This window comes from Festucalex cinctus, chromosome 8, assembly GCF_051991245.1.
Source record: "Festucalex cinctus isolate MCC-2025b chromosome 8, RoL_Fcin_1.0, whole genome shotgun sequence".
NCBI classification, from domain to species: Eukaryota; Metazoa; Chordata; class Actinopteri; order Syngnathiformes; family Syngnathidae; genus Festucalex; species Festucalex cinctus.
The window spans coordinates 27,463,884-27,476,524 of record NC_135418.1 but is presented as its reverse complement, the minus strand read 5'-3'; the positions used below and the strand labels follow the sequence as shown (position 1 = coordinate 27,476,524).

Genomic DNA, 12,641 nt, shown 5'->3' with positions numbered 1-12,641 from the left:
CAACCTTACGATACATGGTCTTTTTTTTTTTAAACCAAATTGCTTGACTATAAATGGTCGTTTAAAAATAAAAAAACAAAACACTTACTATACATGGTCGTTATTTTTTCCCTTTTTTTTTAAATTTTATTTTATTTTTTTTTATTTTTTAAACCAAATTGCCTGACTATAACTGTCGTTTAAAAATAACAAAAAACAAAACACTTACTATAGATGGTCATTATTTTTTCCTGTATTTTTTCCTTTTTTTTTTTTTTTTAATACAAATTGCCTGACTATAAATGGTCGTTAAAAACAAAAACAAAAAAAACGCCTTACTATACATGGTCGTTTAAAAAAAAAAAAAAAAAAACTTACTATACATGGTCATTAAAAAAAGAAATGCCTTGCTATACATGGTCGTTTAAAAAAAAACAACTTACTATACATGGTCATTAAAAAAAGAAATGCCTTACTATATATGGTCATTTAAAAAACCCCCGCCTTACTATACATGGTCGTTTAAAAAAAAACAACTTACTATACATGGTCATTTTTTCAAACACCTGACTCGTACAATTTAAGACATTCAATTGTCATTGTTGCACTGCTAATGTGAAGGATATGTGTCAAATCTGTTGGCCCTCTGGGGGCCCCTGCTGGCTAAGGGGCCCCAAGAAATTACCTGCATTGCCTCATGGCAAACTACGCCAATGAGCTCAGCACTGAAAGAGGCAGCCATGAAATGAATTAGTTTGAATTTGCCCTTGAGCGATTATGTGGATAATATATTATTATTGAGATTACTTTTAAAAGTACTGTATATTTGAATGGTGAGTTGTTACTTGTTTTTAAAACAAAAGATTACCGGGAAATAACAATCATACCGATACACTAAACATGATTCATTTCAGTGTTGTAAATATGAATTGTTACAGTATTAAAATGTATATATTTCACTAAATTTGGTGAAATGTGACTTCATGAGAGTCAATAAATGACAGAAATGTTCACATATGCGATTTTTATTTCCACAGTGTCATAAATTATAAAATAAATACATAAAATAATTAATGAAAAAAATAACAACTAATATACATCGACATTTACAGTTATGCGCACATACATGAATGAAAAGAAACATCAAATACATTCATTTAAATTTGGCCTACTGATTTCTACATTTCACAAAGATTACTGTAAACTGGTGAAATACTATTTCTATCTAAAAACATAACAATAATATGCTATATTAATTGGAAATTAGTACATGACATTTTTAATATGAAAAAAAAATAACAGCTTGTGGCAATTAAAAAAAAAAAAAGTGAAATTGCACATGGACAACGACTGCCTTCACATTTTGTCGATAAATCAAGAAGCAACTTTTGATCTAAAGTTGGCGGACGGTCACCATCTTGAATCCTCGGACGTTGGACTTGTTTGAGAGGGTCAGCGAGGCCTGAAGCATCTTCGTTCCCGTCATGCTGGGGACGAAGGCGATGTTCTGCGTTCCGCTTCCTCCTGGACGCAGCGGGAACATCCTGAAAAAAACAAACAAATCCGGAATGTAGCGGTTACTTCAAATTGTACTTTTTTTTGGCTCTATCGTGGACTCTTTTGGATAACTCAAGCTGCTTCACTTCCTCCTTCGAAAAACGTCCTCGATGGAGTTTCAAGAAAGGAAATGGCGACCTACCTGAAGTTGGCGTGACCTTGGAGGAGGCCGGCGCCGGACACGCTCAGCACGCCGCTTACGGGATGCGAAAAGGGGTTCGTAAAGGTCACGCTGGCGCTGTGCTCCCGTTTTAGCGCCAGGTTGTCCTCGTCCTCAATCTGAAATAGAAAAGCGGCATTAAAAGTGAGGATACAGCTAAACGAGATGTTGTTTTGTTTTGTTTTTTGTTTTCCAGGGCTGACACTGATTATTAGTAGCTACAGAGGCTGATAGTCGATAATTTGAGCCAATATTTGTTAGCCAAGCATCTTCTCCAGCTAACAATTTAGCTTAGCAAAGCTTGGAAGAGATTAATCGCGAGAATTGAGATTCCACCCTATACAATTGAATTGAATGAATTTGCACATATTAAAAACACTTTTCGTCCATTGTCGCATTTCAAAACTGGTCAATTTGGCTTGCAACAGAAGAGGATTAACAGTCTGACTACAATGCAGTATTATGTACAGGACCTTGTTAATGTTAATAGGATTACATTAAGTAAGTCATGAAAAATTGTATATTGTTCCCGGTTGTGTTACGTTTCAAAAACTACCCGCAATAATGGAAACCCGCATTGATTAAAAAAAAAAAGAAAAAAAGTAATAAATCTATTAATTATATATATATATTTTTGTGTTTATTATATTTTTATTTTTTCGTTTTGGTATGATTTTTACTTCATTATAAATGCTTTTTCATTCATCATATATATTCTTTTTTCATTTACATTCATTTTTTCCATTAAAGTATTTTTTTTTAACTTATTACAGTATACAGCACAGTATATATATTTTTTAATTTATTATGTATGTTTTTTTTTCATTTTGGTATGACTTTTAGTTTATTATGAATGCTTTTTCATTCATCTTTTTTTATATTTACAGTCATTTTTCCCATTAAAAGTATGTTTTTTTTTAATTTAATTGTTATGCAGCACAGTATATATATTTTTTCATTTATTATGTTTTTTTTTTTTCATAATCTTTAGTTTATTATGAATGCTTTTTCATTCATCATTTGTTTTGTTTTTTCATTGACAGTCATTTTTTTCCCCCATTAAAAGTAGTTTTTTTAATTTAATTGTTATGCAGCACAGTATATATTTTCTATCTCCAGGATGCAATGTGGTGGAGCGACGAGACATACACGGTTGAAAAGGTCTCGTCGAGACGAATCTGCAGATGGCCGTATGTCCCCGGTCGGACGTATTGTTCGAGAGATACGGCCACACAAAGACCAAGAAAATAAAAAAAACAACAAGCACGTTTTAAAAAAATAAATAAACAAGAGAACGCTGTATTTGTACACAAATTAATGAACTACTTTTGTTTGAACAACACTCAACAAATTAAATGTTATTTATGTGGTCCAGTGTGTTAATTTTTTGCTGTTTTAGCATCATCACAACAGAGGAGTTTTCCATATTTTTGTTTAACTTAACATAAATAAGCCGAACCGAAACCGAACTATTACGACCATAATAATAAACACGTGGTTACATTGCTACCTGAAAACAGAGTATTAGAATTGTTGTATTAGAGCTCATATTATGCGTTTGTCTATCGGGGCAGGCGGTGTGTGCGTGTACCTGAACGACGAGCTCCGGCGTGGCCACGTTGAACTCCTCGACGGCCAGCACGCGCTCGTGTGTGGCCGTGTCCTCCAACACCGCCGCCAGGTTGACCAGGTCGTCCCCAACAACGTCCTCGTACTGACCCGGAAGGATCTGATGCTTAAGGACCTTCACTGCACACGCACAAACACATGCATTGATTGATCATTATTCTTAAATGATTAATTCATTGAGATTGAATATTGAACTTAAAATGATGTTAACGTGCCATAGAACCGTCGCTTTGTAGCTGTGAGCAAAAATGTCAGTTAGGAGTGCTAAACAATTTGTCAAAAGAGTCCTGAAAAGATTTATGGACAGTTGGACACTCCAATTTTATTTGAAATTTGCTGTAAACTAAACTTAAAAAAAAAAAAAAAAAAGTCAGCTAGCTCAATGCTAAAGCATAATGGCAAAAGCCATTGACGGGCTAACCAAACTAGCATCGATATCGTTATGCGATCTGTGAACTCTAAACCTTTAAACAATTTGTGTTTTAACACAAACGGTCAAAACATGCTTTATTTAATTCTTCATCCTCTATTTAAAAAAAAAACAGAAACATGATTTGAGCTTAGTTGCGACTTTCTTCTTTCTTCTTCTGTTTCGGCATCAAACCTACGTGTGTCTGAATATCTATTATACCACCCCCTGCTGGCCAAGTGACGCACATTACATTCGATTGAATTATGTTATTGTGGGAATGCTTATATGTTTATTACTGTTATTTGCGTAATTGAAAATAAATAAGTAAATAAATAAAAAAAAAATAAAAAAATAAAAATAATAATACAGGGATGTCCCGCTCAAATTTTTTTTTTTAATTTTTTTTTTTAATTTTTTTTTTTTTACCGAGTCCGAGTCCAAGTCACCTGATTTTGAAGATCTGCCGATACCGAGTCCGATCCTTTTTTTTTATTTTTTTTTTTAAATTTGAACAAAACCATCCCAGTAGTTTTGGGCGGTGCCATCAGAAGTGCACAAAATAATGAATAAAAAAAAAAAAAAACAGTTTGGCAATATGTTTACCATTGAATGATTTTGTTGCTTTGTAGACCCTAAAATAATAATAATAAAAAAATAAAATTGCCAAAAATGAAAACCCCGATCATTTTTTCCGCGATACCGATCAGCTGAAAATGACATGATTGGGACTCGGTTTCTGATCACCTGATCAGGATCAGGACGTCACTATAATAATAATAATAATTCATTTAATTTATAGGCACCTTTCAAGACACTCAATGTACAACATAATGAAATAATAAAAAAAAGTACACTACAATAAGATAACAAAAACATAATTCCAAAAGTTTTTGTTGCTGGTTTTCGGTGGGCACCGCGACCTACCATCCAGGGGGCCCAACCGCACGACGTTGTGGTTTTCCCAGAAGGTGTCCGCCGGGCTGCTGTTGTACTCTTTGATCTGCGCGTTGACGTGCACTTTCATCATCTTGGCCACGGGCTGCCTGTTGACGACCTTCAAGGTGAAGCGGATGACCCCGCCGGCCACGGGAGTTTTGTCCAGCGTCAGGATGGCGGCCATCTTGCCTTGTTAGGAGATCAACCAAATGACGTGAGACGTTGACGGCGTTTTTAAACGTCACGGTGGCGCAATTGTTTCTGGACGGCGCGTCTTACTTGTGCCTCGCCTCAGCGTGGAGCGGGAGGAGCAGGAGGAGCTGTTTGATGAGAGTGTTGAAAAGGGGCCTGTTTGGAAAGGAAAATGGCGGTTTGAAAATGCACAAAACTGGGCTTCAAAAAAGGTAGCGAGGGACGAAGGAGACTTCATGAAGCAGTCGTGATATTTTTTGACTCCTCTAGATGGCACTCTTGGTTTAAATCTTAAGACCCACTTGTATTCCTTGGCTTTTTAGTTCAGCATGAATTGTGTGGTCCTCTGCATCTTTTTAGGTTTTGTTATTATTTATTTTATTTTATTTGTTCTTATTCTTTATATATTTAGTTGTTTTTGAAATTATTTTTAATGATGTTTTTATTTTTTTATTTTACCGATTGTATTTTAGTATTTTATTAACTTTTTTTTTTTTATAGTTGGTTTTACTTGATTTAATGTGGATGATAATGATAGTGTGCGGATTTCAATGTGCAGTACTTTGGAAACATTCGTGTATAAAATACATGTGCTATAGAAATAAAGTGGATTGAATTGAATTTCTATTGTACTAGCCTTATCTTTAAATCTAGAGGAGTAAAACAAATATTGCAAGTGTTTCATGAAGCTTCATTTTCCTATCACTAACAAAAGGTAAAAAAATAATAATAATATTAAAAAAAATAATAATAATAGTGTACTGTGAAATCTCCCTTATTACATGGGATAATGTAAAAGATAAAAAAAAAAAAAGAATATAGAATATATGACTCAATTTAAGATGAATCACCCTAAAATGCTAGATTTCTTAGAATAAGTAAATATAGCTAGCCAAAAAACCCCCCCAAAAAAACAAAAACAAAAACAAACTGTATAGTATTATATACTATAGTTCCAAAAAAAAAAAAAAAGTTAAATTGCTTGCGTCAAATGGCCTTAATTACCGTAATTTTGACATCTGAAGGGAACGCACGCAGTTAGCTTTTTTTTGTCTCTTACTTTTGACATTTTTATAGTCTCCGGTGACGTTGTGCAGCCTGGGGCAACCGATCGCTTTGGTGCAGATGAGCGGCCCCACCCGCTCCCTGTCCACGCTGCGGCTCACCACGCGACCCTGGCTCACCACGCACGTGTGGACGTCGGCGTTCACCTCGGCGTACACGAAAGGGATGTCGTAGAAGAGGTCGATGCGGCGCTCCTTGACGGCCTTGACGGGGGCCGGCCCGCAGCAGAACACGCCTGGGGAAGGCAGAAAAATGAGTTTCAATTCAATGTTTCAAAATTGTATGTCATTTTTTAAAAGAAAAAAAAAATGAGGAAAGAAAACAGGAGAGCACGCTGCCCTAGTGGTTAAGCACGTCTGCTTCACACTTGTGTGGTTAAGGGTTCGAGTCTGCTCCTAACCTCTGCTCCTCTCCTGCGGGGTGGGATCCAGAGCCTGCCAGCCGTCCATGTCGCCGCCCAAATCCCGCCGAGTCATCCAACACTCGACCCACACGTGAAAGTTCCTGTTTGGGATCGGCCGTTACGGTTTGTAAGACAAAGGGAGCTTTCTCCGCCCACTATTCATATCTGCAATGCCGTTACCTGCTATAATGTGGATTGGAATTTGATACAAGATATTTTATCTTCTATTTCTATCACAATGAAAACATTTCAAGAATAATAAATAAATAAATAATAATTTCTGGGCCCTATTTTGGTCAACTCACACAACAAAACTGACAAATATTATTATTAAGTTTACGTTAAAACTTATTTAAAATCGCAAGTTATTACTAAAATTAAAATTAATTAAGATTGTAATCATTTAGAATGACCAAAACAAAATCTAGAGTTTATTTTATTTATTTTTTTTGCCATATCGCCCAGCTCAAATTTGAGCCAACTTTAGTTTTTTTTTTTTTTTTAAACAAAATAACAAATTTTGGGGGTTTCGTACAGAAAAATTGGGTAGTTTTGTAATGAATGAATAAATAAATAATAATAGTAATAATAATACTATAAACTGACAAATATTATTTAAAAAAATGCACAAGCTATGAATATTAAGTTTACGTTAAAACTTATTTAAAATCGTGAGTTATTACTTCGATTAAAATTAATTCAAATTGTAATCATCTAGAATGACTGAATTTTTTTGCCATATCAAATTTTATGTTATATTTTTTTACTTTATTTTATTTTTTAAATAACTAATTTTGGGGGTTTTGTACAGAAAAATTGGGTGGTTTTGTAATAAATGAATAAATAAATAAATACATAAATTATAAAAACCTAAATGAGGTAATTTTTCACCCAGCAGTTTTAACAATGTAATGAATGGGGTGAGACATTTTTGCCAATTGCCTGTTTGAAACAGGCAACCGCTTCCCATACTGACCAAATGGAGTCTTTGGTGCTCTTTAGCTTCTTTCCCGTCTCGCTGTAGAACTCCTCGATGACCAGGTTGCCGTTGGTGTCGTGGGCCGAGTTGAAGTTGGTGACGACGCGGCACGGAATGCCAAGGACGCGCATGACTGAAAAGACGACGTTGCAACACGCTGAAATGACGCAAACGCCGCGCTTCCATCGTCGGATCTCGTGAGTAATCAGTAATCACCTGTGCACATGACGGCGGCGTACACCCAGCACTGGCCGTACTTGACCGGCCGGTACCCGGACTGAGCCCAGCTCCTCAGGATGTCTCCGCTGCCGGTCCACGAGGACGCGTGGACCCCGCCGCTGAAGTCGCCTGACCAGTTGCCTTTCAGCACGCCGCGGTCATCCTCGCAGTTGATCTGGGTTGGAACACAAGTCAATCACATGTTTAGCATGTTTCATTTGCTTTTAAATTGTATTAACAACTTACATCCTTTGAAATTCCCTTTATTACTTTATTTATTTACATTAGTTTTTTAACCTCACTGAAGTTAGTCGAACAGGTGTAAATTTGTTTTTCCTCTATTTTTCTACCCTAATGCCAAAGTAGGATTCTTTTTTTTTTCTAAATCTTTTTCAGGTTTTTTTTTTTTTTTTTTTTTTGCTGCCCAGAAATGCAGTTTGGTTTATAGAATAACTTTAAAACAATAAAACGTTAATAATGGTTCTCAAATGTAAACAAACCTATTTCAAAATGTAACTTATTACTTCAATTAAAATCAATTAAAATTATAATCATATAGAATGGCTGAAAAAAATCTAGATTTTCATTTTTGGCCAAACTTTAGGTTTTGTTTTTTGTTTTTTTTTAAACAAAAGAACCAATTTCCTTGGGTTTTATGCAGAAAAACTGGGTGGTTTTGCAAAAATAAATGAATAAATAAATAAATAAATAAATAAACAAATAAATAAATAAAAGATTGAAAAAAAATTGGGTTAAGTTTGATTCAATATTTTACCCAAATTAGGTTACTAAAACGCAGGGGACAGAAATTTCTTGACGTTATCTTAGCTTGATTTTGCATCCAGAAGCCTATTCCACTATCATTATATACGTTCTTAAAGAAGATTTTGAAATGTAGCCTACATGAGAAGCTGAAAATGTATTTATTGTTTTTTCCCTTTCCTTATTTTAGTTTTTTTTAACCTTCTTTAAATTCTGTTTATTTTTATTTATTTATTTATTTTTACATCATTGAAGTTGGTAGGTTTAAGATGTTTTGCTTTACTCTTCGAATGCTGCTTCTAAACTGGCATATGTAATATTTATTTTGTAATAAATATTAATTTTGTTTTGAGGATTTCTCATCTCATCTAAAAGTTAGTAGGTTTAAAAAAATATATATTTTTTTTCTTTTTTATGCCATATTTAATGCCTGTCATTTTTGTTTTGTTTTGCTCATTGTGATGTTTCACTCCCTCATTTGCATTTAAATTAGTCCAGAACTTATTTTGCTGGGCAGGTTTCTCCAGCACTACATTGTTCACCTCTCAGCAAGACGCCGTTCCTGCTTTACGGTCTTGCAGACGCTGACGTCACTGGCGGTGACTCAAAGGGCATACCCGGCGACGCTGTCTGATCTAGTTGCGTTCTCACCATGGCTGAAACCACCCGACTGATGTAGACCGGGTTGTTGCGGTACAGGTAGTCCATCCTCTTGTTGCGCTGGTGCTGAGGGCTGACGCTGAGCAGGTTGAGACACGCTTCCAGCACGTCGGGCTCAAACTGTGCAGGCACAAAAAGACGGCGATTGAAGAATGACTCGAATATGGCCACTGATGATGATATAATAAGGTTAGGGATAGACCGATTATCGGCCGGGCCGATTATCGGTGCCGATATTTGGCATTTTGACAAATATCGGCATCGGCCATTTTTTGAATCTGAAGGCCGATAAAGCTGTAATCTCATTGAGCAGTGAATACTTGTGAATGTAACGAATTTGTGGTTTTCATCAGGAATTTTAAGATATTCAGTCAGTTTTTATTTATCGTAAACACATTTGGAACATATTCAGACAATTTCTCACTGCGAAGATCTTTTGTAACGTTTTACGAACCCGAATAAAAAACCCAAATTAGCTATATTAGCATGCATTTGTCACTCCGTGAGATATGGGGAACTTTTCATTTATGGGTCTATTTAAATTTCCACTTTATTGGAGGGAAAGAAAAAAAAACCTGACACTTACACTTTTTATTTTAAAAAATTTAATCAAGAAATTATGTTGAAATTTTAGAAAACTTGGGAAGCTATTTACTTGCTTTTTAATTATTATTATTATTATTTTAATTTAGCTTAACCCATGCTAATGACCCTGGAAGCGCTGCAATTTTTGTTAACAAATTGTCAATATTGTTTTTATATATATATTTGTTCTATTATATTGCAAATTGAATATCGGCTTGAAATATCGGTTATCGGTCTCCTTGTTTACGAATAATCTGTCTTGGGATCGGCCTTGAAAAAACCATATCGGTCTATCACTAATAAGCGTACGTTTTCATTTTTATTTTCATACCTGATCCATGGACCACGGTCTGGACACGACGTTGGTAGCCGTCCCCATGAAGAGAAAACACGAGTCATTCTGGATGTATTCCTCCCTCTGGTCCTCGAAGGGAATGTAGACGCTGTCGGCTGTCAATACCGAAACATTTGTTGTGTTGATACTTTAATACGGTACTAAAATCATTTGTAGGTAATCAATAGGTGATTAAAAGGTCATCAAAATACTAGAAACAGCTTTCAAGCTATTTTTTAAATGCAATCAAATGTCTCAGGTGCGACTCACCACGACACCAGGGGTTGCAGAGCAGGATGAATTTGCCCATAGCGCGAAACTTCAGCTTGTCATGAGCGAACGCCAGCAGCTTGAAGGTGTAGCGGCCCACCGAGGCCGAGGCGGGGGCGCAGACGAACACCGACGGGTTGGTCGCGTCCAGGCCCTCGGGGTCCATGAAAGCCCCCCAACAGGACGTAGGAGAGTTTTTGGAAAAAGTCACGGGCATGGTCACGTTCAGGCGGCCTGTGGAGAGAACGAAGAAGCCGTGTTTGGAGACCTTCCCTTTGAAAAATCTGTTGATAGATTGATTGCAAAGAGTATTTTTCTTAAGTAGCGGTGTCAGGCGATTAACATTTTTTCATCCTAATTAATTGCATGACTTCAATAGTTAACTCACGATTAATCACAAATTTTACCTCTGTTCTAAATGCATGCACAATAAATATTTTTTCAAAGTTTTCATAGTCTTGTTAGTAAAAAAAAAATGTTAAACTAATAGAAATATGGCTGCATCTTTTAGTCATTGATAGAGGAATTTCATAATAATTCAGAAAATGTAGTTCAAATTAAACAGATGTACTGTACTGTAAAAATTGAGCGTGACATTGATTTGTGTTGAAGTCATTTTTCTGCCACGAGATGGCATAATTGCATTTGTAAGACCCTGGTGGCAACTCAGTACATTTTTCTGTTCATATTAAGAGCTATCTAATCTTTAACATGAAGTAACTTGTGAAATATTGCACATTTTTAAAGTTGTAAAATACAACTTGACCCCACAAATAGATGAATTACTATTCAATTTATTACTGTTAAATTGTCTGCTGCATTGCGACTGGAATTCAGTACAGTCTTTCCAAGTAAGGGGCGGTCATTAACTCATTCACTCCCAAAGACTTATTTATACGTTTTTTAGGTTTTTGCTTGCTAGAGTTTTTGTATGAAGGCTTTGATGCAGTTTCTGACCTGAAGTGGAAGCTTAAAGCGATGGTAGTTATTACAAAAAAACAAAAAAACAAAAAAAAAGTGTGCTTCATCTGTTTCATTAATGAAAAAACAACAACTTAAAAACGTGTAAATACGTCTTTGGGAGTGAATGAGTTAATCTCAAGTTAAAAAAACAAAAAATAGTGGCCTTAATTAAAGGACCTTTAAATGAACTCAAAATTAACGCACTCATTTTGACACCCCTAATTTATATATCATATATTGAACTTCATTTACAGGGAAATGAACCATATTTTGTAACTTAAATCCCAGCTGTTTGTCTTAACTCTTAATTTTAAATAATAGTGATGAAGATAAAAAAAAAATAATAATAAAAAAATCCTACCAAGCATGACTTTAATCCTCAGCGTGTCGGTGCGGGTGTCAAAAGGTCGATCCTTCATGGGCAGGCTGATTCTGAACGGCGCCCCTCTTCGGACCACCAGCGCTTTGGAGTGGCTGAAGCCGACCGTGTGGTGGCGCTCCAGGTTCTCCCCAATTTCCAAGTCCACTTGTTGCATGCTGAAATCCGCTGATAGACACAGAAATTGAATTGAATTAAAAAATGAAAAAATTTGGCCCAGACAGAATGAGAGATGTCGAGTATCTCACCTTAAAGTCGAGACAGTAGACACATGCTTGGCGGGACAATGATTGCAGCTATAAAAGTCTTTGCCACGCCCACCTCCAGCATTCCATTCAGAGAAAATTGGAACATGTTGTATTCTATTGTCGTTTCCAATGTCAACACGGCGGCGTTATGCACACGCCTCTAAATCGCATTGCTGGAGGGCAACACTCACTGGAACGTATGACTCATCACGCTCACTCAACTTTATCGTATTTACAGCACATCAATTATGAATGACGACACTAAACGAGATTTTCTTGCTGCGACTGGATCTCGCACACTCTCATTCTCAAATTATCGAAACTAATCTGATCTAATCCTACTCACGCTTTATTCAATGTGTCTGTTTATTGCTTTACAGGGTGTTCCCTTGAGATGCGTCATCACATTTTTGAGGGGGTCTTTCAAATATAAAGAGAAGCAAATTCCATGACAACCATGATATGATTACTCAATCAAGTTATTTATTAAAAAAAATATTATTGTATTTGAAGTAGTTTATTTTGTACACATGTATTTACTATGCAGTTTTGTCTTTTGATTTTTTTTTCCTTTTACATAATCATAACTTAAAAAAAAAATTCCTATTTTTGTTAGGACATATACTTTGATATTTTGTAGTGCATACGTACAAACAAAACGTTTTATTTTGGTTATTTTGTGCACTTCTGATGGCAGCCCCCAAAATTATTGGGATAAAAAAAATAAAAAAAAATAAAAAACAATTGGAAGCATTTTTCTTCCCCTCCTTAATACTTTCAAGATGCAAAAAAATGTGATCAGGACATTTTATGTAGTGTCATTTCTTCAAAAATGTTAATTGTAGATTTAATTAAAACAAAGAAAAAAATATTAAAACTAATAAAAGAAAAATATTTTAAAAAATCAGT

The 12,641-nt window shown here is 35.4% G+C and overlaps 1 protein-coding gene across 1 annotated transcript; it reads right to left on the bottom strand.

The window, feature by feature from the left end:
* Window positions 1–1,003: 1,003 nt before the first annotated feature.
* Window positions 1,004–12,302, bottom strand: tgm5l (transglutaminase 5, like). The gene is made up of 13 exons (XM_077529817.1): window positions 11,467–12,302; window positions 10,143–10,376; window positions 9,870–9,988; window positions 8,945–9,073; window positions 7,529–7,706; window positions 7,310–7,445; window positions 6,331–6,434; window positions 5,926–6,165; window positions 4,953–5,021; window positions 4,662–4,862; window positions 3,288–3,445; window positions 1,679–1,815; window positions 1,004–1,523 (listed from the first exon to the last, which is right to left on the bottom strand). The coding sequence occupies exons 1-13, from the start codon at window positions 11,639–11,641 to the stop codon at window positions 1,373–1,375; spliced, it is 2,031 nt and encodes a 676-aa protein (XP_077385943.1). The 5' UTR covers window positions 11,642–12,302; the 3' UTR covers window positions 1,004–1,372.
* Window positions 12,303–12,641: the final 339 nt, after the last annotated feature.

Bases quoted from the DNA above. Each gene is read 5' to 3' on its own strand.
- tgm5l (XM_077529817.1), bottom strand. From the start codon at position 11,641: ATGCAACAAGTGGACTTGGAAATTGGGGAGAACCTGGAGCGCCACCAC. The intron at 9,989-10,142 runs GTGAGTCGCACC...CGGTATTGACAG, and splicing joins CTGCAACCCCTGGTGTCGTG to CCGACAGCGTCTACATTCCC. The intron at 6,166-6,330 runs GTTAGGAGCAGA...TGCCTTCCCCAG, and splicing joins CCCGCAGGAGAGGAGCAGAG to GCGTGTTCTGCTGCGGGCCG.